This window comes from Myxocyprinus asiaticus, chromosome 21 (genome assembly GCF_019703515.2).
Source record: "Myxocyprinus asiaticus isolate MX2 ecotype Aquarium Trade chromosome 21, UBuf_Myxa_2, whole genome shotgun sequence".
Taxonomy (NCBI): domain Eukaryota; kingdom Metazoa; phylum Chordata; class Actinopteri; order Cypriniformes; family Catostomidae; genus Myxocyprinus; species Myxocyprinus asiaticus.
The window spans coordinates 12,517,753-12,540,439 of NC_059364.1; the positions used below are offsets into that span (position 1 = coordinate 12,517,753).

Sequence of the window (22,687 nt, forward strand, 5' to 3'; positions counted from 1 at the left end):
TGAATTGAATCCATTTTGGAATAAGGCTGTAACATAAAATGTTGAAAAAGTGAAGCGCTGTGAATACTTTCCGGATGCACTGTACATTAGTCAACATGTTGAAGTGTGCAGCACTTCAACATGGTGACTAATGGATATTCAACAAATAAATAGGCTAAATATCTATAACATCTTATTGCACAAAACTATAAAAGAAAAAAGAAAGGCTACTATACAGAGCAGCACGAAACTGCTTATGCGCATCCTGAACGCAGAATGATGCAACCGGAGTGTTTCAGGGCAATCCTCTCTGCGCATTCAGAAGCACAGAGCTGCAAGATAATATTGTGGGTACATATATATTCACAACATCAAGCAGTTTAAACCTTTTTTACTGCAACTATTTATTTAAGCAGTGTCAGACCAAATGCTGTGCTGACTGTTATTCACTGTTAAGCACAGGAAAGTTATCTTCATGAAAACGCTCTTGAAGAAGGTGTGTCTCCCAATTTATTTGGGAATTACATCTCCCAGTAAAACTACCACAACTAAAAATATTAATGTTAGTAGTCAACCCCACTAATCGACTAGTCAGTTGTTAGAGGACTAGTCGACAACCCTGGCACATCCCTAATACATATACAACACATGCTCGTTGAGACAGCACACATATCAGGCACAAATGAGTGCTGATGAATGTATGAGTTTTGTATATATAATTTTTTCAGGTAAATCAATGCGTAAGTGGGTAGAGTCTATCAGTAAGATCATGAGACGGAAGATACAAACTCAGTCTAATGGCATCAGTCACAACATCACCTTTGAAAGCCCACCTCCTCCTATTGAATGGCACATCAGCCGCCCTGGGCAGGTCGACACCTTTGACCTCATGACTCTTCATCCCATTGAAATTGCTCGTCAATTAACCCTGCTAGAGTCTGATCTGTACAGGTGAGACACAGCCAATCAGAGCTGGAGACACAAATGTGTAAAATAGATGTTATATGTTGACTAAATAGTCTTTGTATGTGTATGTAGAGCCGTTCGTCCATCTGAGCTGGTAGGTAGCGTTTGGACAAAGGAAGACAAAGAGAAGAATTCTCCCAACCTGCTGAGGATGATCAGACACACCACCAACCTCACACTGTGGTTTGAGAAGTGAGTAACTAGTTTTTACCCAACTGCATCATGAGAATTGAGGTCTGCATTCACATTATAAGAAATTCTGTCTTGAGGACAGTGCAGATAAACCTTCATCTCTAGTCTTGTTACTTGCTTTCATAATAGTGTTGGGTAAATTCACTCTTTCTCTCTCAGGTGTATTGTGGAGGCAGAAAATGTGGACGAGAGGGTTGCTGTATTCTCACGTATTATTGAGATTCTGCAGGTGTTTCAGGAGCTCAATAACTTTAATGGAGTTTTAGAGATTGTAAGCGCCATCAACTCAGTACCTGTGTATCGCCTGGACCACACTTTTGAGGTAACCTGTTCACCTTGAATTTGTATGCACACAAAATCTAATTGAATAATAGATAAATGACAGATGATAATAATAGTATATGTGCTTTTGTTGTTTAATGTTTGCAGGCTGTGCCGGAGAGGAAGAGGAAGATTCTAGAGGAAGCCGTTGAGCTCAGTCAGGATCATTTTAAAAAATACCTTGCCAAGCTCAAGTCCATCAACCCACCTTGTGTACCTTTCTTTGGTAAGAGAAAGAGCCTAATGTAAAACACTAGCATTTATATAAACAAATACATGTACAGAATATAAATATGAAAAGTGCTGTACTTTCAGCCAATTTTGTTAATTTCCGCTAGACTTCTGTATTAGACCACCGTATCCATCCGTTCTACCACACACTCTCTCTCAAAAACCTGTCCTCTAAAGACTTATTAGCAAGCCTGAAAATGAAGAAGTCAGAGAACATTTTATGATTTGTTAAAAAAAAAAAAAAAAAGAGTAGTTGTATCACAATAAATTCACAGCCAGTAATAGTTGGAAGTACTTGAATGTGAACATAAAGTGAACCTGGAGTGATTTGCATTCACAATGCACATAATATGCAAATCACACCATGGACAAGTCAGTCATTCTCATCGCTTAAATGAAGTTTGGTTTGATTTGGTTTATGAGGGTCTGGCACATATAAGCCAAAATTCTTGTAAACCACTCTGAGACCCCTGAAAAAATGTGAAAACATGTCAGACTGTGCTGTGTATTCAGGTATCTACCTAACTAACATTCTGAAGACTGAGGAGGGAAATCCAGATTTCCTAAAGCGTGACGGAAAAGAGCTGATCAACTTCAGCAAGAGACGCAAAGTAGCAGAAATCACTGGAGAAATCCAGCAGTACCAGAACCAGCCCTACTGCCTTAAAGTAGAACATGATATAAAGGTTTTTATGTTTATCTCTCTTTGACTCTTTCTTTCTTTTTCTCACTCTCATGCATTAAGAGTTTGTCTTTTTGTCTTGCAGAGGTTTTTTGAAAATTTGAATCCAATGGGAAATATGAGTGAGAAGGAGTTTTCTGACTACCTGTTCAACAAGTCTCTAGAAATCGAACCACGGAACTGCAAACAGCCACCCAGATTTGTGAGCTTGTATTTGAGAAACTATACGTTATACACTACCAGTCAAAAGTTAGGAAACACCTACTCATTCTTTATTTGTACTATTTTCCACATTTTAGAATAATAGTAAAGTGAAAACTATGACATAATACAAATGAAAGTGAATGGGAATTATGTAGTGACCAAAAAGCTGTGGGATGTCCACCTATAAATGTTTAAGATGCACACCAAAATAGTCAGTTTAGCAATGTTAGGATGTGCCCTTGTTAATTGTACACAAGAGGACAGGAATGCTGGAAGCTGATGGTAAAGCATTTTTTTTCTTGTTCACTATGTTTGAGTAATATGGGGTGGTCTAGGTCTTTTATGTTTTTTTTTACAACTGTGTGTTACCCTCTGTAGCCCAGAAAGACTACATATTCTCTAAAGTCTCCCGGTGTTCGCCCGGTACGGCAGGCGTCAGGAGGAGGAGGAACACTGAAGGGTCACCCAGTGCCATTAGAAAGAGAACCACCCCACAAAATTACCTTCAGGAGCATTGCAGAGACAGAACCTGAGACCCCCGCTTCTCTACCCACCTCTCCTAACACACCCACTCCTCCACAGTCCGCCAGCTCCGACCTCAACTCTGTCTTCATGGAGCAGGACCTGAGCAGCTCATATGGTGAGAGTTGTGGAGATCACAGTTAAGTTTTATTGCCATTTTGCCAATGATCCTCAGACACTTTCTATGGGACTAAACCTGCAAGTGCATTAAGTCACTTAAAAGTCTGCTAAATAACATTGCAAATGTGCATGTTTTTTAGACATGCTGAAATACTGTTTTTTTTTGTTGTTTTTTTTTTGGTTGCAGGTAATAACACCATATTTGCCCCAGTTTTGCTGCCCCAGTCCAGTAAGTGTTTAGTCATAAGTAGAGTTATACTACGTTATGTAGCTAAATGTAAGACTGTATGTTTGTATTCTCTATTTATCAGAGTTTCAGTCTGTATCGTGTGGTAGTTTACACCAGTTGAGCGATGAGCCACTTAAACCCCCTCCACTACCCCCCCGCAGGAAAGACACCTCTTCAGAGTCCAAGGTAATAGACCCAGTTTACACCTGGTATTAAGAAGCGTCTTGGGTGATCTGATCACATCTGGTCAGGCGAGACACATTGTTGACACATCGCTGTTTACACCTGGATGCTCTTGTGACCACTTCTAATCAGATTTCGAGGGAAGGGTGTCATTTCTTGAAGACATACATCAATCACTATGTCATTAGCTATGTTTCCATCCAAGTTGCTAAATTAATTTATGTGAAAAACCATAATATCGCAAAAACAATTTGCGAGCCTCGTTTCCATCCCTCGTTTTTTGTGATCAAAAAACAAAATCGACTGTTCTGGAGAAATTGTAGCCACTGTGATTTTTTTTCTTTTTTTAATTAAATACTCACAATTTAGAGCACACAGACAAAACACTGTGAAGAATTTTCTCATGTGCGTATCACAGAGTTCTGGGAGCACTATGTGTTCCTACTTCCTTTTGCCTTTGCTGTGGATTTGTAATATATTTTTCAAAAGTGTTAATTAACCTGCTCTTCGGCACAGTTCAAGTTTGTATTCGACTTATTTACAGGCTTTGGATTTTCTAGTCACCATTATTTTAGGATGACCAGAGCAACATTTCAGATGCGATTATTGGTCCGCTGGTTAGTCCAGTTATGAATGGGATATTCAGTTACGTGACTTTTTTTTTATGCATATCTTGAATTCCTAATAAATTCAATAGGAGTTTATTCAGTAAATGTGTTTCCATCATAGTTTTAGCACATTACTTAGTGAATAAAAAATTCACCCACCTCAAGAAAGCGTATGTGTTTTACAGTTGTGCTCAAATGTTTGCATACCCTGGCAGAAACTGTGAAATTTTGGCACTGATTTTGAAAATGACTGATCATGCAAAAAAACTGTCTTTTATTTAAGGATAGTGATCATATACACACAATACGACGATACTTGAACAAAAATGAGCTTCATGGTCGAGTTGCCAGAAAGAAGCCTTTACTGTGCCAGTGCCACAAAAAAGCCCAGTTACAATGGGATGATCTTGGACTTTCCAGCATGACAATGACCCTAAGCACAAAGCCAAGTTGACCCTCCAGTGGTTACAGCAGAAAAAGGTGAAGGTTCTGGAGTGGCCATCACAGTCTCATGACCTTAATATCATCGAGCCACTCTGGGGAGATCTCAAACGTGCGGTTCATGCAAGATGACCAAAGACTTTGCATGACCTGGAGGCATTTAGCCAAGACGAATGGGCAGCTATACCACCTGCAAGACTCTGGGGCCTCACAGACAACTATTACAAAAGACTGTACGCTGTCATTGATGCTAAAGGGGGCAATACACAGTATTAAGAACTAAGGGTATGCAGACTTTTGAACAGGGGTCATTTCATTTTTTTTCTTTGTTGCCATGTTTTGTTTTATGATTGTGCCATTCTGTTATAACATAAAGTTGAATATTAATCCCATAAGAAATAAAAGAAATGTGTTTTGCCTGCTCACTCATGTTTTATTTAAAAATGGTACATATATGACCAATTCTCCAAGGGTATGCAAACTTTTGAGCACAACTGTAGGCACATTTTGGAGATTGTATTCACATTTTAGTGTTTCCATCCAGCAGTTTTTATGCAATATCACAAAATGCACATCAAAATACATCTATAGAAACCCATCTATTGTGTTAGTGTATGATATTAAACTGTGAAGAAGTCATAAATTAAGTATAAAAAACAGCACACGGTTTATCAGATGCAGTTGTAATTTAATCCAAGCACAAACGTAACATTTCGAGCAGTTAATGCATTAAGTGCATCAACTCTTACTATCACACACATGGTATATAGCTATAATTCTGTGTATTTTTTGTCTCTACCATCTACCTACTAAAATATTATTTAGCCCATTTCTGGAGCAACCGTAAGTTTTAATCACATTCTTATGAGTGCAATCTGTCCTGTGTCAAGTTGAGTTCCAGGTCTGAAAGTCCTCCTGCCATTCCACCACGACTGCCTCCTCCTCCTCGCCTGCAGCCACGCATTCCAGTGATAAACGGACTGACAGACGGGCCACTGCCGAGCCCCCCTCCCCCTCCTCCACGCGATCCCCTGCCTGACACGCCAATTCCACAACGCCCGCCTGAGATCTTCATCAACTACCCGGTGAATCTGCAGCCATCTCCAGTGGGCCGTTTCCACTGGGACTTCACCAGCTGTCCCAGCACTCCGAATACCCCGCCCGGCACACCCTCTCCTCGTGCTCCGCCCCCTGGCACGCCTTCTCCACGAGTGCCTCGGCGCCCCTGCACACCCAGCATCAGTCAGCCCATTCTGTGCCATCTGCCCCCGCCCATACCACCTCGGCACAACTCCTCCCCTGCACTGCCAAAGCTGCCACCCAAGACTTATAAGAGAGAACTCTCTCAAACAACACACACTCTTTCACAGCCATCCATACACACACTCTCACTAGTAGACAATAGGGACAGCAACGAATAAAGGGAGAAAAATTTGCCCTAAAATGGAGAGGTGTATGTATGAGTGTTTTAACAACATTTAACCTGGAACCAGACAATATGATCACACTAGAAACCTGAAGACGGTCATCCTCAAGAGGAATGTGATTATCATTCATTTTTCACCTCCTATTAGAAAATAATTTGAGTCATGTTCAGCTTGCAGAGCTATAAAAGATCATGTGCAACAGCACATTCGCAGATTGAATGCTGCTCTGAGGCCTTTCACACTGTCAGACTCTGCTGTGGATGTTTATTTGGTTGCAAGTCAAAGGGTTTTGGCTTATTGCGTGACCACACCAACCAGGGTCTAACCTGAATGCCCACAGCAATCCTCTCTTCAGTTGCCTTTAACTCACAGCCGTGACCTTGACCAGAGATTGTACCCTTCAGGTGAACACTGACATTTTAGTGAGAACTTTTTCCTCACACTATTTAAAGCCAACATGATGTCTTATCCCCAACCCTCTAAGGCAACCTCACGTATTCATGATTCGCCACAAGCCCGCCCCTCTACCGATACTTATAATGACCGACAGACTCTAAATGTGCCTTCAATATCAGTACTGAACAAAACAACGTCTCTAAGTGTCTGAAAACCATTCGCCTTGACCATGCTTAGAACAAATGTCAACATCTTTGTTTATGGTTCATGTGTGTATCTATGTTCGTGCGTGTGCTTCAAGTATTCTGTACAAAGTCGCATATCTGCCCTTTGCGTTAAACCGTCACTACCCAACTCTGAGCCGTGGTGGCCCAGTTGCTGTGTTGCTGACGTATCTACTGACAATCTCAGTCTGAGACCCGCCGGATTCACACACTGTTGTAGAGTGTTTGGTGTGGAGTGTAAAGAGTGTACCAGTGTAAAGTTTGTCTTAATAGTGTGCAGTAAGTGTTTAGCGCCTTTTGCACTTTAGGGCAGTACTGTTACAGAGAAGCAAGAGGACTCAAACTCACAATCCTGTGACTTTATGACGCTGTCCTCCGTCCTCAGGGCTGGTCAGGACAACCGTCAGACTGTGCCCCAAACTTGTAGCTTAGAGCTCCCCAGTAGGACACATGAATTGTTTAAAGCTTTGCTGTGCTGTTTGGGACACAGTTTTGCTTCAGTCAGAATGTTCAGTTGTAGTCATGCCTCCTGCTCTCATTCAGATCCTCTCCATCAACCAAACCAGGTCCATACAGGAAGGGCTTTGACACTAGAGCATTTCCTACAGAAGTGACCACGGAAACGGTCTCCGTTGCAATCAGCTATAGGGACTGCAGTGTTTTGTAGTGATGTCACATCCTGTATGTGTAGACTCTCATCCTGGCCACTCCCACTGAGGCTGTTTACAGCTGTTAAAGGAATATTCCGAGTTCAATATAAGTTAAGCTCAGTCGACAGCATTTGTGGCTAAATGTTGATTACCACAAAAAAAATATATTTTGACTCGTCCCTCCTTTTCTGTAAAAAAAAAAAAAAAAAAAAAAAAGCAGAAATCTGGGTTCCAGTGGAAGTAAATGGGGCCAATCCATTAATGTTAAAATACTCACGTATAGTATTTTAGTATATAGTATATACTCAAACGTATAGCCTTAAAACGTAAACAGTATGTATGTTAACATGATTTTAGTGTGATAAAATCACTTACTAACCTTATAGTCAATGTTACAACTTCGTTGCCATGACGACATAACACCTAAAACCCTTTAATCCTGCAAAAACGCTGATTTTAACACAACCAAACATGCTACACTGGAACCTTGTTTTTTTTGTTTTTGTTTTTCTAAGAAAAGGAGGGATGAGTCAAAATAAAAAAATTTGGTAATCAACATTATGCCACAAATGCTGTCGATTGAGTTTAACTTGTATTGAACACGGAATATTCCTCTTACTGATTGGTCAGTTGTTGGTTTGAAGTGTTACTAATTCCCAAAAACTCACTGTATGTATGTATGTTTGTATATGTGTGTGTGTGTGTGCATTCAAGGCCTGTAACTGCTTTTGTACCATGTTCTCCATGAGACTCATTAATAAACACGCAGTCTTATTTTCTACTGAATATTTTTATTCCTCTAATTTTTATATGCATTCTATTATACCAAAAAAAAAAAGAAAAAAAAAAGGGGGGGGGGGATCCATTGTTCTCTGACAAATCAAACATGCTGTTCTGCTAGAAAAATCAAACATTCCAGTGGTAGTGATCAAAGTAAGACTTTAAATAAATGTATGGTTAATATGCTGTTCTGATCATACTGGTGCTGATGTCAATTCACAGTGAAAAAGACACATCTCTGTGGTTGGAATTATTATTATTAGACGAGTTCCCTGGGTTTGATTGGTTGTGACAGTACCTTGTCATCAATATATTGTTCGCTGGCATGGACTTGAGTGTGTCAGACTGTACTGCAGGGTCCCTCGCTCTCCTCACTGTCATGCCACACTGCTTCAGCCCTTTGAACACCAGCACCTCTATATGTAGACCTAGAACATACACATAAATGCACATTAAAACTGAAACCCTAAAACAGCTTTGCATAGTTTGAAGTTTTGTACAGTTAACCTTAAACCATGCACAGAAATACATAGATGACCTACTACATTTGACAAAATGTGCAGTATACTAGTGTGTCCAACCAGATTACATTTCTAGTGTGATGAACCAGAAGCAACATGTTATATACACTCACTGAGAACTTTATTAGGAACACTTGTACACCTACTTATTCATGCGATTTATCTAATTAGCTAATCGTGTGGCAGCAGTGTAATGCATAAAATCATGTAAATACGGGTCAGGAGCTTCCGTTAATGTTCACATCGACCATCACAATTGGGAAGAAAAATGTGATCTCAGTGATTTCGACCATGGCATTATTGTTGGTGCCAGACAGGCTGGTATGAGTATTTCTGTAACTGCTGATCTACTGGGATTTTCACACACAACAGTCTCTAGAGTTTACTCAGAATGGTGCCAAAAACATCCAGTGAGTGGATGTTCTGCAGACAGAAATGCCTTGTTGTTGAGAGAGGTCAACAGAGAATGGCCAGACTGGTTCAAGCTGACAGAAAGGTTACGGTAAACTCAGATAATCACTGTACAATTGTAGTGGGCAGAACAGCATCTCAGAATGCACAACATGTCGAACCTTGAGGCAGATGGGCTACAACAGCAGAAGACCACGTCAGGAACTTTGTGTTCCTAATAAAGTGCTCAGTGATTAATTTTTTTACACAAAATTTGAGAAAGAAAAAAAAATGCTTTGTTCCAGGTTGATGATTAAAACTGAAATTCTCCATACTAAGAAATATTCAGAACATTGCCAAATTCATGCTGTGCCTCTAACTCTTACCGTGATTGTTCAGTCTCTTGCTGCTGATTAATGATCTGATTGGTTGAGCTGAAAGATACAGAGTTCTCTTTTGCAGGAGTCATATCCCCCTTAGAGAGAGAGACAGAAAGTGACTGTTTTGGTTAGTGATGGATTTGTATGATGTGACTGTCACATCACTGAAAACCACATTACTTGCTTTTTTCAAGTAAAACAGATTCTTCTTGCTCAACTATATAGACATACTTTCAGAATGCCCACCCAAGCACCCCCCTAGATCCGGCACTGGTTGTTTTGTCACAAAACTGTCTAATAAAAAACTTTTGTGCAATGTTTCTGACCTGTGAGTATGTTGGGTCCCATATTGGCCGGAAGGCACTGGGCATTCGGTGTGATTTGGGGGCCTGTGTTTTTCCTGGCACCTTAATGCGAACCTCAGAAGGAATCGGAACCCATCTGGGAATCTGCCACGGCATGCATAAGCTTCCCCCTGCCTGCATGCTTGAAGCATTGAGAGTGTATGAAGGTTTGAGGAGAACTGGAATCTCACTGTCCTTTTCATCATCTACCACATCATCACGTGCCTCCGCTCCTCTGAGGCGATTTAGAGTTTCATCGGGGCTACAGGTCGTCACAGAGGAGAAGTCAAAAACAGACGCATCGCCCAAGTCGCAATCTGTATCCACATCCTCAATGCGATTGGGCGGAGGGTAAACGTCAGATGTGTATACACGTCCATCAAGTCCAGGAGACCCACACACGTGCACGGCCAGACCAGCTGAGGAGGTCGGACTCCTAGGAGCAGTTGTGAGGCTTCTCCCTTCACCAACAGGTGGCCCAGGATTAAAAAAATGGCTTCTGTCTCTGGGATGATGAGCGAAGGGTACGTGGATAGGACCTGTGTGGCTCTGCCTTGAGTTGCAGTCCCACATGTATTCTGCAGTCCAGCCACCAGGGGGCATCTCACACATATGCTCATGGGCATTTCTGAGGGGAGACAGGTGGCATACATTTAGCAGATTGCTGCTCTACAAAAGGAATGTAATTTACATTTTCCCAGAATCAGGGTTCTCACACCTTTTGATCAATTTATTTCCATTACTTTTTCAGTCATTCGTGATTACCGCTTAAAAATCATTTGAGATTGTCCTTGCAAAAAGTGCTTTTTTTTTTTAGAGAATACATTTTAATATTACAGGTGAGCATAACTAAAAAAAAATTAACTACAGAAATTTCCACGACTTTCTGATCACCTGATTCCTTGATATTTCTTGGTTTTCCATGAAAAGGAGGTGCTTAATATTTACATTACATTTATGCAATTAGCAGACATTTTCATCCAAAAGGACCTATAGTGCATATCTGTATTCCTTGGGAATTTAATCCATGGCTTTTTTGTGAGTTCCATGTTCTAATTTTTACACAGTTTTTGGTTTAAATCATAGTTTTAATTTTGACTTTTGACTAAAATGGCATATAATTTTAGTCAACAAAAGTAACATATTTTAGCTGATGTGCAAAATGAAAAAACGTGTATCAAAGTGTAAAAGAACAAACTTTACACAAATATTTAAACATTTAGAACAATGTATAAACATTTATTAATTTAAACATATCAAACATGGCCTATGAAAGATGCATACACATTACAACTGTTCTTATGTAAATCTGAGCTTCTCAAATATTAGCATACAGTATAATGAATATACTGAAGTATAAGACTGTTTTTAATTTTTTGTGTTTTAGCCAGTTAAGGATATCGCATGGCGCTGCACATTTTTATGTAAACTGCATATTCACAATACAAGTTATGCATCCTAACGCACATAACTTAGTTCAAGTTCACCTGTTCAGTCACTTCATTGACAACGTTTACATGGATACCAGAAAGCGGCTTATTTCCAGAAAGTGCCGTCTTGTTTACATGCACTGTGTAAGCGGTGTACTCTTTACTCCTGTATACATGCGGTTCAGTCAGTAAGCAGCTTTCTCCACAGCAACGTAATTTCCCTGCGACACTTGTGTAAATAACAAACATGGCATCCAAGGAAGACTTCAGTATTTTATTCTCCATTGCTTCACTTTATTTCCAGATATTCCAAAGTTGTTTCTGTGTTTGTTTCCTTAACTTACCATCAAGACCTGCAGCAGAATTGCTGCAATAGTGGGGTTTCCCTCTTACATAAAACTCCGGGATTCCCCCAGTGTACGAGTGCATATACGCAAATGTAAGGGACAGTCGATATTTAACATTGGTATGTGTAAATGAGTATAGTTTATAGGGTATTTGCTTTTCCCACTGTACTCCCAGAAATGTTAAATACTTTCCGCTGTGTTGACTTGTTGTTGGGCTCCATCTTATGACGTTTTTTATCCGGTCTGTTCCACGCACATGCGCACTCCTCAAAAACCTGTAAGAACTATGCTTATGCGTTTCCATGACCACAAAAGCCACGTTCTCTGGGAGAAACCTGGGTGTGTTAAACCACTTTTTCTTAATCCCTTAAACAGCATAAGGAAATCGGCATTCTTGTTTACACGACATTTCAGAATGCCGCTTTCTGCAAAAACCCTGGAATAAACAGTTTTCTTAAGTACATGTAAACGTGGTCATTGTCTCTGCAGATAGTGATTAATCTCATATATAAATACAGTATGCATTGAGTGAGGTAATTAATCTGTTTGTAAAGAAGTTAATTTCAGCTTTTCTGTTCACGCAGCTCAAGCTCATTCAATACTGAATTATTGGATTATATTAATTATTTCTAGATATTTCTTCTTATTTAAACAATGTTCCTCCTGTTTGTGCACTGTTAATATCTTGCGGTATTGTTTTTTTCTCATAATTAAAATTGTTTAATTATCGTCATGATATTTTTCGCCTCATATTCGTTATTGTTGGTGAAATAAAAAACACTGTCAACGAACATTTTCGTCAGTAATTTCGTTGACGAGATGAACTGCTCTAAGAGTTACAGCTACAGCAACCGGAAAATCTTTTAGAAAATGTGACACAAATATAGCTATAGAAAAGCATAACTGCATACTAAACCATCATTGTCTTGATTTGACTTTTGTTGTTCCACCTAGGATTGTCTTATTAGTCCAAGTAGAAACTGAGTGCACAGTTGTCATGACAAGCTGGAGTACCTTAAGATCCCACTGGGCCGAGGTAGCGTCTGTGAGATGCCAACACGGCAGCACTTTCTCTGGTGTACAGTGCTGTCTATGCCTGTGCCTGCTGTGACGCTGGCTGTATCCGCATTGGTGTTGGCACAGTACTTGGTAAAGGCGGAAGGGCCACATTCGGGGCTCTCGGCACAGCACCTGCCTCTTAAACTGCAGACACACTAAAATTAGCATCAGCCACCTGCCACAAAAACCAGTTTCATCCAGTTAGACAGGAGAACACTACATAAAATTCACATATAGTGAATGTATGTTACATGACAAATGCAAAATATGCAGAAGACTATTATCTGAGGAAGACTGACCCTTGTTCAGGCCCCTCCCCCTCTTCCCATGGCGCCGCCTTCTCCAAGGTTATGTGACAGCTTGTGCATAGATTCCATAGCACGCGCTCACTCTCCTGTAGTGAACACCAGTCTGCATGCCCAGCACCAGAACTGGGTAACAGACCCTGGTAGAATAGAAGGTGCAGCAAAAGAGATTATGACAGTATTGTATCTATCTATCTTTGTTATTGGCAGCAAAGCAGTTTTAAGGCAGCATGAGTTCAGCAATGCCATCTGAACATTGCTCATCTGTGCTGTAGCGTTTAATGCAGAGGGACGGGTTACATCCCCACCTCAAATGAAATGTCATGTCTAGCATCACAACCTTCCCTGTTTCTCCAAAAGAAAATGTTCCTGCTGCTCTTGCAAAATATTTGGTAAAAGTTCTGAAGGATCTTGGCCATTTAATCCCAACACAATAGCAGCTGTTCGTGATTGCCTTGTATGTGGGTGATATTTCAATACTGACCAAAACCAATGAAGGTTAAGCATATTTTTGCTAATTTTGTCAAATCGAGGGATGACCTGAAATTATTGCCACAGATGCTGTTGATAGAGTTTAACTTTTATGCGTATAAGAACTTGCAAGCATGTAACTCACCTGTATGATGTTTAAGTATGTGTGGATTCGTGAAACAGGAGCAAACAGCAGTGTAAGCAATCTGAAGCTCTTTTTCTCCTCCTAACAGAAAAACAATATTAGCACATGAAGCAAATATTACAATATAATAAAAATCTTTGGAGCTGTACTTGCACTTAGTACAAAACATACTTTCAAGCTTAGATAAATATACTGTACATAAAAGCATCTCTGAGTGTGTGAAGCATCTTTAATAGTATGTGAAAGAGGAAAATCTTGCCTGTGTGTTTTGTGGATTGTTATGCAGTGTGCTGAACTCTGTTGTCAGGATGGTTGCCAAGCCAGACACATATCCAAGATATGCATCAGAGAAAGATTTCTGCGAGGACAAACACTCAATATAAAAATGTGTTATTTTATAGTATCTATCCTGCTACAGTTACTGCCCTGACAGTTATTACAATAGTTTCATTTATACAGTGTTTTGGATGGTTTTCCTCATCATGTAGGCTATATAGGTAAGTGTGTTTTCACAACTGTCCGTTAATTACATTTTTTTTTTTCCCCATTAACACATTGACATGTTCTTAGCACTGCCAACCGTATACATATTGTGGCTATTAGCCTATTATTTCTGGATTGTGCATTTCAATTCACAGAGTTTTTACAATGTGTGTTACTAAGTAATTATAAATAAACCATCGTCTTTTTCATATCAGTGTTTTCATGCTTATTACTGATATGCCGATGGTTTTAATTTGGTCAATAATTGGCCGATAAATATCGGCATCCGATACATCAGTGCATCCCTAATTATTATTTATAGTAGTTTTATGGCATTACATTGTTCTGTCCAGTGAGGCTGAGAAAAGCATCTCCAGCTGCACAGCTTCTCTCATCTGTTGTCAGACGTTCTTCTAGGGTGTTGCGGAACAGCAGGTGCCGCTGTAGCATCAGATCAACGTGTTTTACAAATGCCACACTGTCTCAGAAACACACAAACAAACTTGTTAAATAGAGGTGAGATACTGAATATTGATAATGTAAACATTATAGTTTGTTTTTACTGTTGCTCAGATGCCCTGGCTGGTGGAGATTTGTATTTCTCATAAAGCTGATTTAAACTGGTCACATAATCCCGTTCAGACTGCAACAGCATCTCCACCACACCACGTCTCCTGCCTGACACAGAGACAGAGAGATGAGTATTCAGATATGAATAGTGAGCAGGTAAAAGACTTGGGGAAAAAAGGAGATTTTGTACCCTGCCGTAAGCAGCTGTGTGTTACGTGGCAGGTAAGAGCATCTGCACCTGAAATAGAATCAGAAATCATTGACAACAATGTAAAAGGAATAGTTTACCCAAAATGTAACAATGTTTCATCATTTATATGCTGAAATGTCATTCTGAAGTCTTCTAAATCCATATGATAAGAACAGACTGAAATCTAAGTTGTATGGAAAATAGAAGCTCAGATATTCTGCCTAGTATCTCCTTTTGTGTGAAAGAAGAAGATGGAAGAAGAAAAAACCTGGAATTGGAATGACATAGGTGTGAGTAAATAATGACAATTTTAATTTTGGGGTTAAATATTCCTTCAAAATCTTCACACACAAAACCTTTTGGACAGGAGATATAACTTTGGCTCACCTGTATTTTTTCTAGCCCATTGCCACACTCGTAAGCCCTGCAGGTAACAGTGCATGAGGAGAGCTCCGCCCCCCGGTGAAAGGGGAGGGGCCACTGCATCATCATCACTCTGTCCGCTATGGTTATCAACTCCATTACTATGTTCATACACAAACACACAGGCACACGCACCTTTAAACCATAACACAATTTCAGTGGTACACTGACTACACAGTGGTGAAAATGGACGAGATTTCTGCACAAGGTGGACACTAACTGGGTGTCAGGGCATTTGAATTATTATTATTTTTTCATTCTGGGGCACTTTCAGTTGACCAGAGTCTATTCAAATAGAAATACATTTAAAATATATAATAACATTACATTTCTGGGTGTTTCTTCAACTTCGGGCACTTTTAGCCCTGTGGATTTCTAGACAGTAAAGTTTAAATATTTTTGACAGTCAACACTTTTTTTTTTTTTATTTGTCTTCTAACAATGTCCAACAATGTATGTACATACTTCACAAAAGATTTTTCATTTCTGTCATTTTTCTGAAATTCATGAAAATTCCCACTACAGTGTCATTTCCACCATATCTCAAATTCTGTATTGTTTAATTGAATTCCGTGGTGGAAATGACGGTGATGGAAATTATATTTTTCTCCTTTGTGTATCCTATATAAACACAATTAAATAATCTTTTCACACTTTTTTGTGTAATTTGGCAAAATTACAGCTTGATTGAAAATGACTCCCAATAAAAAAAAGTGATTTTTCCTGAATTTTCTTTTTCTTCAATCATCACGTATATCATATTTAATCTCAAACATGCTTTTCACTGACACTTCTGTTACAAAAGTACACTAACTTTAAAAAATATATATATATTATTTGGGGCAACATTGTTTGGTGTGACGGAGATGATGCTGTTGGGACAGTCGTCATTTTTTAAAAATTGATAGAAATCATTTTCACACAATTAATATTGAAATGGTTTGTTTATTTCACTCTTTGTTTTTCGATTATTACAGTTTTAACCATGTAATAATTTTTATTTTTATAACAGATTTTCTGTAATCTGTATATAAAAGGCATTTGAAAAGTACCAAATATAAATGATAATGGGCTGGTAAAAAGTTTCCAATTCAGTTTTAATGAGATTCTCATATAACAAAAAAGTTTAAATCTGTTAGTTTTGATGAAAATCAAACCCTGGGACATGAGCATGGGCTCGAGGAGAATTGTGCATTTGTGCATGTCTGTTTGTGTTTTTACTTCTCTATTCCTGCATTCTCTGGTGGTTTTCTGTCTTGTGCCCCACAGAGCTGACGAAACTGACAACGTACCTCCTCCAACTCATCCTAAACAAAACACATATACATCCAGGGTAAAAAATTTACCAGACTTCTTGGCAAAAATGCCACAGAAAGTAAGAAATTCCTCTGTTTCATCTTTTGTTTAAAATTTGATATATTTCAAAATATTCTATTAGGCCTATCTAATTGTCAGCAAACACTAGCAAAAAACTCCAAAACTTGAAATAGATCTAACACTAGCCAATTATTTTAAATCTATTCTAGCTGTGCGTTGATTGTGTTGTAATCTTGTGCATTATTTTGCAGCTACTTTTGTACTTTGATGTTGATTTGATTTTATAGGTAACATAGGTAAAATTATGCCCTCATAAAGGTAGAAAATTACCTTGCAAATAAATATCAGACACTTAATATATGAGATTACTGTGTGATCCCACCTTGAGGGACAGCACAAGACTTTCCAGGTGAAGAGAACGCTTGTTGCAGCCATGTCTTGTGTCCTCCAGTTGGCTCTGTAGCTCAGTGTCTCCCTGTTGAATCTGATTCAGCTCGAGCAGCGCACGAGAAAACCCTGCACGCAACTCACACACCATGCCATGAACCTAAACACAGCCACATCACCACCAGGTGAGATTCAGTTGAAAGATAGGTGCTAACAGACTCATCAGCAAGGTGACAGTATGGTATTAGTTGAACAGAACTCACTGAAAACCCCGTGTAACAGAAACACACAAATATGACATGAGAAATTATATACATTGGGGTCCAAAAGTCCACCGGCAAAAATGCTTCTATTTTGCATTTTTCAAATGTAGTACAATTTTTTCATGACAAATTATATTATCAGCATAACAATTTGTGTGAAAAGTTTAATTAAAAAAAATTACATAAATTTCAGAACTTCTTAGTATTTGGTATGTCCCCCCTTTGCTTTAACCTTGTGCGACCCAGCGTGCACATGTGTGGATGTTGTACAGTATTTTCGCTTTGCTATACGCAAAGCATAATTTTAATTAATTTAAACTGACTGATCACAGTTTAGAAGGGGTTAGGGTTAAACTTTCAACGTACAGCGTTGTGAGACAAAACAACATGACGCCGATCACAGCAGAGTTTGTCTTTGGGAGAAACGTAAACAAAAACTACATCTGGTAAGAAACTTAATTATGTTTTTTCAAAAGATTAGAGTCTCTAGATTCATCCGATATGCCATTTTAAAAATTTGAGCAATTTATCACAAAACGCTACTCTTCTAAACACAATGTACACTAATGTGTACTTTTTTCCTTATAAATCCTATATTTAATTAGCATTATCACATTGAGAATCAATGGGTTCACCCAAAAGCTGAAAATGTTTATTTTTAAAAATTTCAGGCTGCAGATGATGTTTGGACAACTCAACATGTTTGGCAGACACGGGACAACGGTAATCAGTACATAGATTCAGAATTTATAATGTATAATTTTATTTTAACATGGTTGCAGTGATTGGATGATGCTGGACATTACTTTGAAAAACAGTTAATAATGCGAATTTCTGATGTAATATCTGTAACGTCTCAAAAACATGAAAATCTAACACTCCTGGAAATATAAACAATTTGATTAAAAAAAAAAAATTCTATAGCTTGGTATTATTTAAAATTTCTCAACAGTCTCGCTGTCCACACATGTTGCCATCAATTTTTAGGACAACTATTTGCTATAGAATTATTATTATATTTTTGCACATTTATTAAGTGCTACTAAATAGTACAAATCAAAAAGGGAAATGGAAAATGCACACGGCAGTCACACTCTGGTTTCAAGCCCCGTTCACACTGTCAGCGATTTTGTCGCTGCAAACGACAGGAGACCATTAATTTTCAATGAGAGCTGGTGACTTCTGGCAACACGAGCGACAGCAAACATTGGCGACAGGATGTGGGCGTGTCAAGTGACGAGACAAAGTTGAGAAAAGTTCAACTTTATGCAAATGCAGAGCGATATCGCGCAGCGACAGCCAATGAGAAAAGACAGTGAATCTCACGTCATCTGTCTCCTGTGAGATAATGGAGACAAGTGCAGGAAAGACGGAGGAGTTGTTGTTGTCATCGATTTCACTGTTCTATATCATGTTTCTGTAACAACTTACATGGATATAATAAACAGTGATGCATGGAAAACTGTCAGAAATTGTCCACATTCTGAGTGAGTTTGATTGATACATTGAAAGATCGATCTTTGTGTTGATATAAACTGCATCAATACTCAATGCATTATAACACTTTCCCGTCCAGAATGCTCATTTTTAGCAGCAAGTAAACTGATTTCTTATCAGACTGGATCATGTACCAGAAATTGTCCACATTGTTAGTGAGTTGAATGCATACATTAATAGATTGTTCATCTTGTTCATGACAGGATGCATGGAGCACAGCTGTAGTTTATATTAAAGCACCCTCCCCTGCAGAATGTTCATTATTAGAGGCAAAACAAATGATTCCTTGTCAAATAAGAATGATATATTTGTTTTACTGGCAGTCTAGCTCATCTGTGATCAGATTTTCTGACGCTACGGCCAGTTGTGCAGCCAACCAATGTTAGAGCAACAGCAGTAGGAATGCCTACTAGCGACAAGAAATACAGAGACTAGCGACAAAATCGCTGACAGTGTGAATGGGGCTTCAGAAGGTTAAAGGTGCTGTAAGCGATTTTAGCTGTTCTAACTTCCATGAGACTGAGCTGTTGATTTAGCCACGACCCCTCTTTCCAAAACACCTCACCGATACCGTTGAAACCGACACAAAGCATGTTCCCACGGTTGTCAAACACAACGGTAGCAAAACAGCGTCCTCAACTGACAAATTATAAATCAGAATATGGTATTAAGCCTCAATAATTCGCTGCAAGAACAACACTATGAGCACGTGCAAAATGACTGACAGGCAGAAAGCATCAGAGACCGCGGCCCGCGGACACGTTGTTTTTTGTTTACAAAGTCTACAGCTGTCACAGAGACCGGTGAGATATTTCAGGACACTTATTTCAGTGATATCTTTCAGGGAGTATGCACATTTTCTGCATACCTTTCCATGAAAAAAATCGCTTACAGCACCTTTAATGAAATCATGCATTTGAGTTGGCATGGACTCCACAAGTTTGTGCAGAACCTGATGATCCGTGTTAAGGCAGTTTTACATGGGATGCACGGGGTGGGCGGCAGGCTTTGCTTGCGATCTTGCCGCTTCTCGTTTGTACAGGCATTTTCCATTCACACAAGCGGTGCGAAACGCGCCAGTAGAAGTGCGATAATGCCTCCCACTGCTTCTGCTCAGATACTGAGTCTATGAGGCGATTACTGTAAATATTGTATTAGATTTCATGTAAGTGATTGCACTTGTTTTTTCATAATGTATTATAACTATAAATATTGTAATAAGCTATTTTTTTATATTAATGTAAATTATAATACCAAGGCTAAACAATGTAATTGTAAATATTGATGGTGTCTTGCCACCCGTCTCCACATATCATGAGTTCCGCTTTTTTGTTTTTTAATGACTAAAGAAACAGATTGCATGTTACTTCTTATTTTTATTGGTATAGTATAAATAACAGCACATCAATAATTAAAATGGGAGGGCTACAAATGAACATTCAAAATCCACAAAACTCTCTGCCAATAACCCACCTGGGCAATTGTATTTTCTGTTTATCTAAAGTTGATGTTTCAGACACCTGATGCAGAAGAGAAAATAAAAGTATACAGTCCATGGCCCATTTGTTTCTGTAGTCTATTTTCACCTGGTACACTGATTCGTCCACTCACAGCTTTACAGGAGGCTGTTTTCCTATTTATGTCTCTATAAACGCTCAAAGAAACATTATTTGTCAGGAGGAAATTCAGCAACAGCGAGTATATTTGTCTCCATGTTGTTTTTGACTACATAAAAGCTACGTGTCATTTAATTGGTTGTGAATAAATTCAGCTTTGATTGGTCAGTGACAAGCGGCAGCTGCAGAAATTTAAAATATTTGTATCTTGCGTGATGTGCGCCGCAAGCAGTCATGCACAACAAAGCCTCTCTCTCAATGAAAATGAACAGAGAATGAAAACCACATCTTGTGTGCTTCTAACGAATCAAGGAAACTGACCTTCAGTGTAACAAATTTGCTCACATTTAAAACCTAGACATCTTACATATTTATTTTAGGCCTACATTTTACGTCATAATGTTTCTGCATTTTAAATCATTCAAAATACAAAAATGTCAGCTTATTTCCAGGTTTAAATTAGATTTTGAACACCAGAGTTTCAGTGTGGTCTCTTTTATTAAGCTCCATTGTAATTCAATGTTTATGCAAAGGTCCAGACTCTCTTAAACCTATTATGTTGTGTTCAAATCTCACTGAGAATAAGAGTGTTTGTTACCTTAGAGATCTCTCTCCCCAGGTCTCCCTCATGGGATTTCATTTTCTATGTGAGGATACAAAAAACATAATTTAACACACACACACACACACAGTCTCAAAGGTTTGCAGACACTCTCTGTGGAGACACTCTCTAACTACTGAGATCTATGTTTGGTGTATTATGACACAGAAAGGAAATATAAGGACACTTGATCGCTTGGCAGCCATTAGCATTTAATTTAATTTAGCATTTAACATTAATTTAATTTATTTATTTTTAAATAAAATTCAGAAGAGAAGAAATACATTGTGTGTGCAATTTGTGTGTGTGTGTGTGTGTGTGTGTGTGTGTGTGTGTGTGTGTGTGTGTGTGTGTTACCAAGAGCTCGTCGCCCTGTCAGCAAATCCCAGGTGGAGGAAAAGAACCTTGCCAAAGAGCTCAGCCCTACAGAAGAGAGCAGAAAAAGGTTAAAAATGTCTTGTTTACATTTTCACATAAGTATTTTCGAATCTTGTATTTTACTGAAATCATTCACAATTTAGGCTACATATGATCAACAATAAAATCAAGTATCCAAAGTCAGAAAACAAATTTAAACTAAACTAAATAATTTAATAATTCAGCATTCATCAACACAAGTCTTTTTAATCTAATCTTAATTAATTAAAACGCAATCTGTTCACTCAGAAAATATTATTTACGAAATATATAATGAAGAAACAGCGCGCGCTCACTTACCAAATAAACCAATTGCAAATTTCAAGATTTCTTTTTCAGTTTAAATGTTATTCCAATTCTCTGATATAGTGACGACCTCATATGTCGTTTAATATATATTTCTGAGTCCCGGTGTCCGTTTTATCCGGTGTCGCTTACAGTGTCTGAGATAAAACCAAACACCCGCCAGCGCGCGTCCGTCCGGTCTCTCGGGAGCGTTCGTGAGCTCGTGCACACTCAGCAAAAGGGCGATTTTGCGGCTGATTAGTTCAACAGCTCCATTTGACCAACACTCATATTTCAGAGGTCTTGAACGTATTCAGAACATTAGAACTCTGAACGGACTTTGAAGTTAATTTGACTAGGGTTTATTTATTTTACTTTATATTTACTCAATAAACAAGTCTGATATAGTCTAAAATGTAGTTATATTTATATTATATATTATATTATGTATGGCTGTATATATATTAAACGGAAATATCTACTATTACCAGCTCTGTCATCTCCTGTTATATTTTATGATTTTACTATATGTAAATCTCGCATTGAAGTCTTTGGAGGAACTGCGTAGTGGGCGTGTCCCGTATAAACAGAGGGCGTGGTATGTGTTTACGCATATTCAATTTGATTGGATGAATCCTTCAAGTATGGTTTAAATTTTCTGTGCGCGCGCAGTGCGGAGCAGTGTGTATTGATGAGTTCGATTTGTTGATCCTCTTCCAATTTATACATATGTGTTTTAATGCTGTCGTTAATGCTTCGGTTTAATAACTGTGTTGTCGAATGTTTATATAATTAGTTTTGCAAAGAAGAATGTTACTGCACTAATGAGCCTGTTGCCAATGTCACACATATGCATTATTTTACTCTGGCTCATTCACTAATGAACCAATTAACCTATTTATTCTATTATGAAAATAAACTCATGACATAATTGAAATATATACAATATCTGTGCGCTATTATATTTATACTATGAATATATATCAATCCCCATGCGAACAAAGTATGTTGTGTATTACTGACTGTTTGAAGTTTAGGGCAATTAAACAGTAATTTTTGCAATTAATTTGAACTGACTTCTGAATTTCTCA

General features: G+C 38.6%; 2 protein-coding genes across 2 annotated transcripts in view; one reads left to right on the plus strand and one right to left on the minus strand.

Moving 5' to 3' along the window:
• Nucleotides 1–7,894, plus strand: part of LOC127411634 (son of sevenless homolog 2-like) — a 30,970-nt gene extending 23,076 nt beyond the window's left edge. Inside the window, exons 14-23 of the mRNA XM_051647333.1 lie at nt 708–930; nt 1,018–1,137; nt 1,297–1,459; nt 1,567–1,684; nt 2,203–2,375; nt 2,457–2,573; nt 2,954–3,215; nt 3,405–3,446; nt 3,529–3,632; nt 5,569–7,894. Coding sequence (XP_051503293.1) covers nt 708–930; nt 1,018–1,137; nt 1,297–1,459; nt 1,567–1,684; nt 2,203–2,375; nt 2,457–2,573; nt 2,954–3,215; nt 3,405–3,446; nt 3,529–3,632; nt 5,569–6,099 — 1,853 coding nt within the window. The 3' untranslated portion in view covers nt 6,100–7,894. The remainder of the gene's footprint in view (nt 1–707; nt 931–1,017; nt 1,138–1,296; nt 1,460–1,566; nt 1,685–2,202; nt 2,376–2,456; nt 2,574–2,953; nt 3,216–3,404; nt 3,447–3,528; nt 3,633–5,568) is intronic.
• On the minus strand, nt 7,570–21,838 carry LOC127411646 (uncharacterized). Its single transcript, XM_051647356.1, has 16 exons — nt 21,612–21,838; nt 21,252–21,317; nt 20,892–20,936; nt 16,913–17,077; nt 16,435–16,520; nt 15,178–15,314; nt 14,791–14,838; nt 14,594–14,708; nt 14,370–14,508; nt 13,807–13,905; nt 13,548–13,628; nt 12,926–13,071; nt 12,582–12,770; nt 9,773–10,418; nt 9,453–9,541; nt 7,570–8,583 (listed from the first exon to the last, which is right to left on the minus strand). The coding sequence occupies exons 3-16, from the start codon at nt 20,931–20,933 to the stop codon at nt 8,496–8,498; spliced, it is 2,070 nt and encodes a 689-aa protein (XP_051503316.1). The 5' UTR covers nt 20,934–20,936; nt 21,252–21,317; nt 21,612–21,838; the 3' UTR covers nt 7,570–8,495.
• Nucleotides 21,839–22,687: the final 849 nt, after the last annotated feature.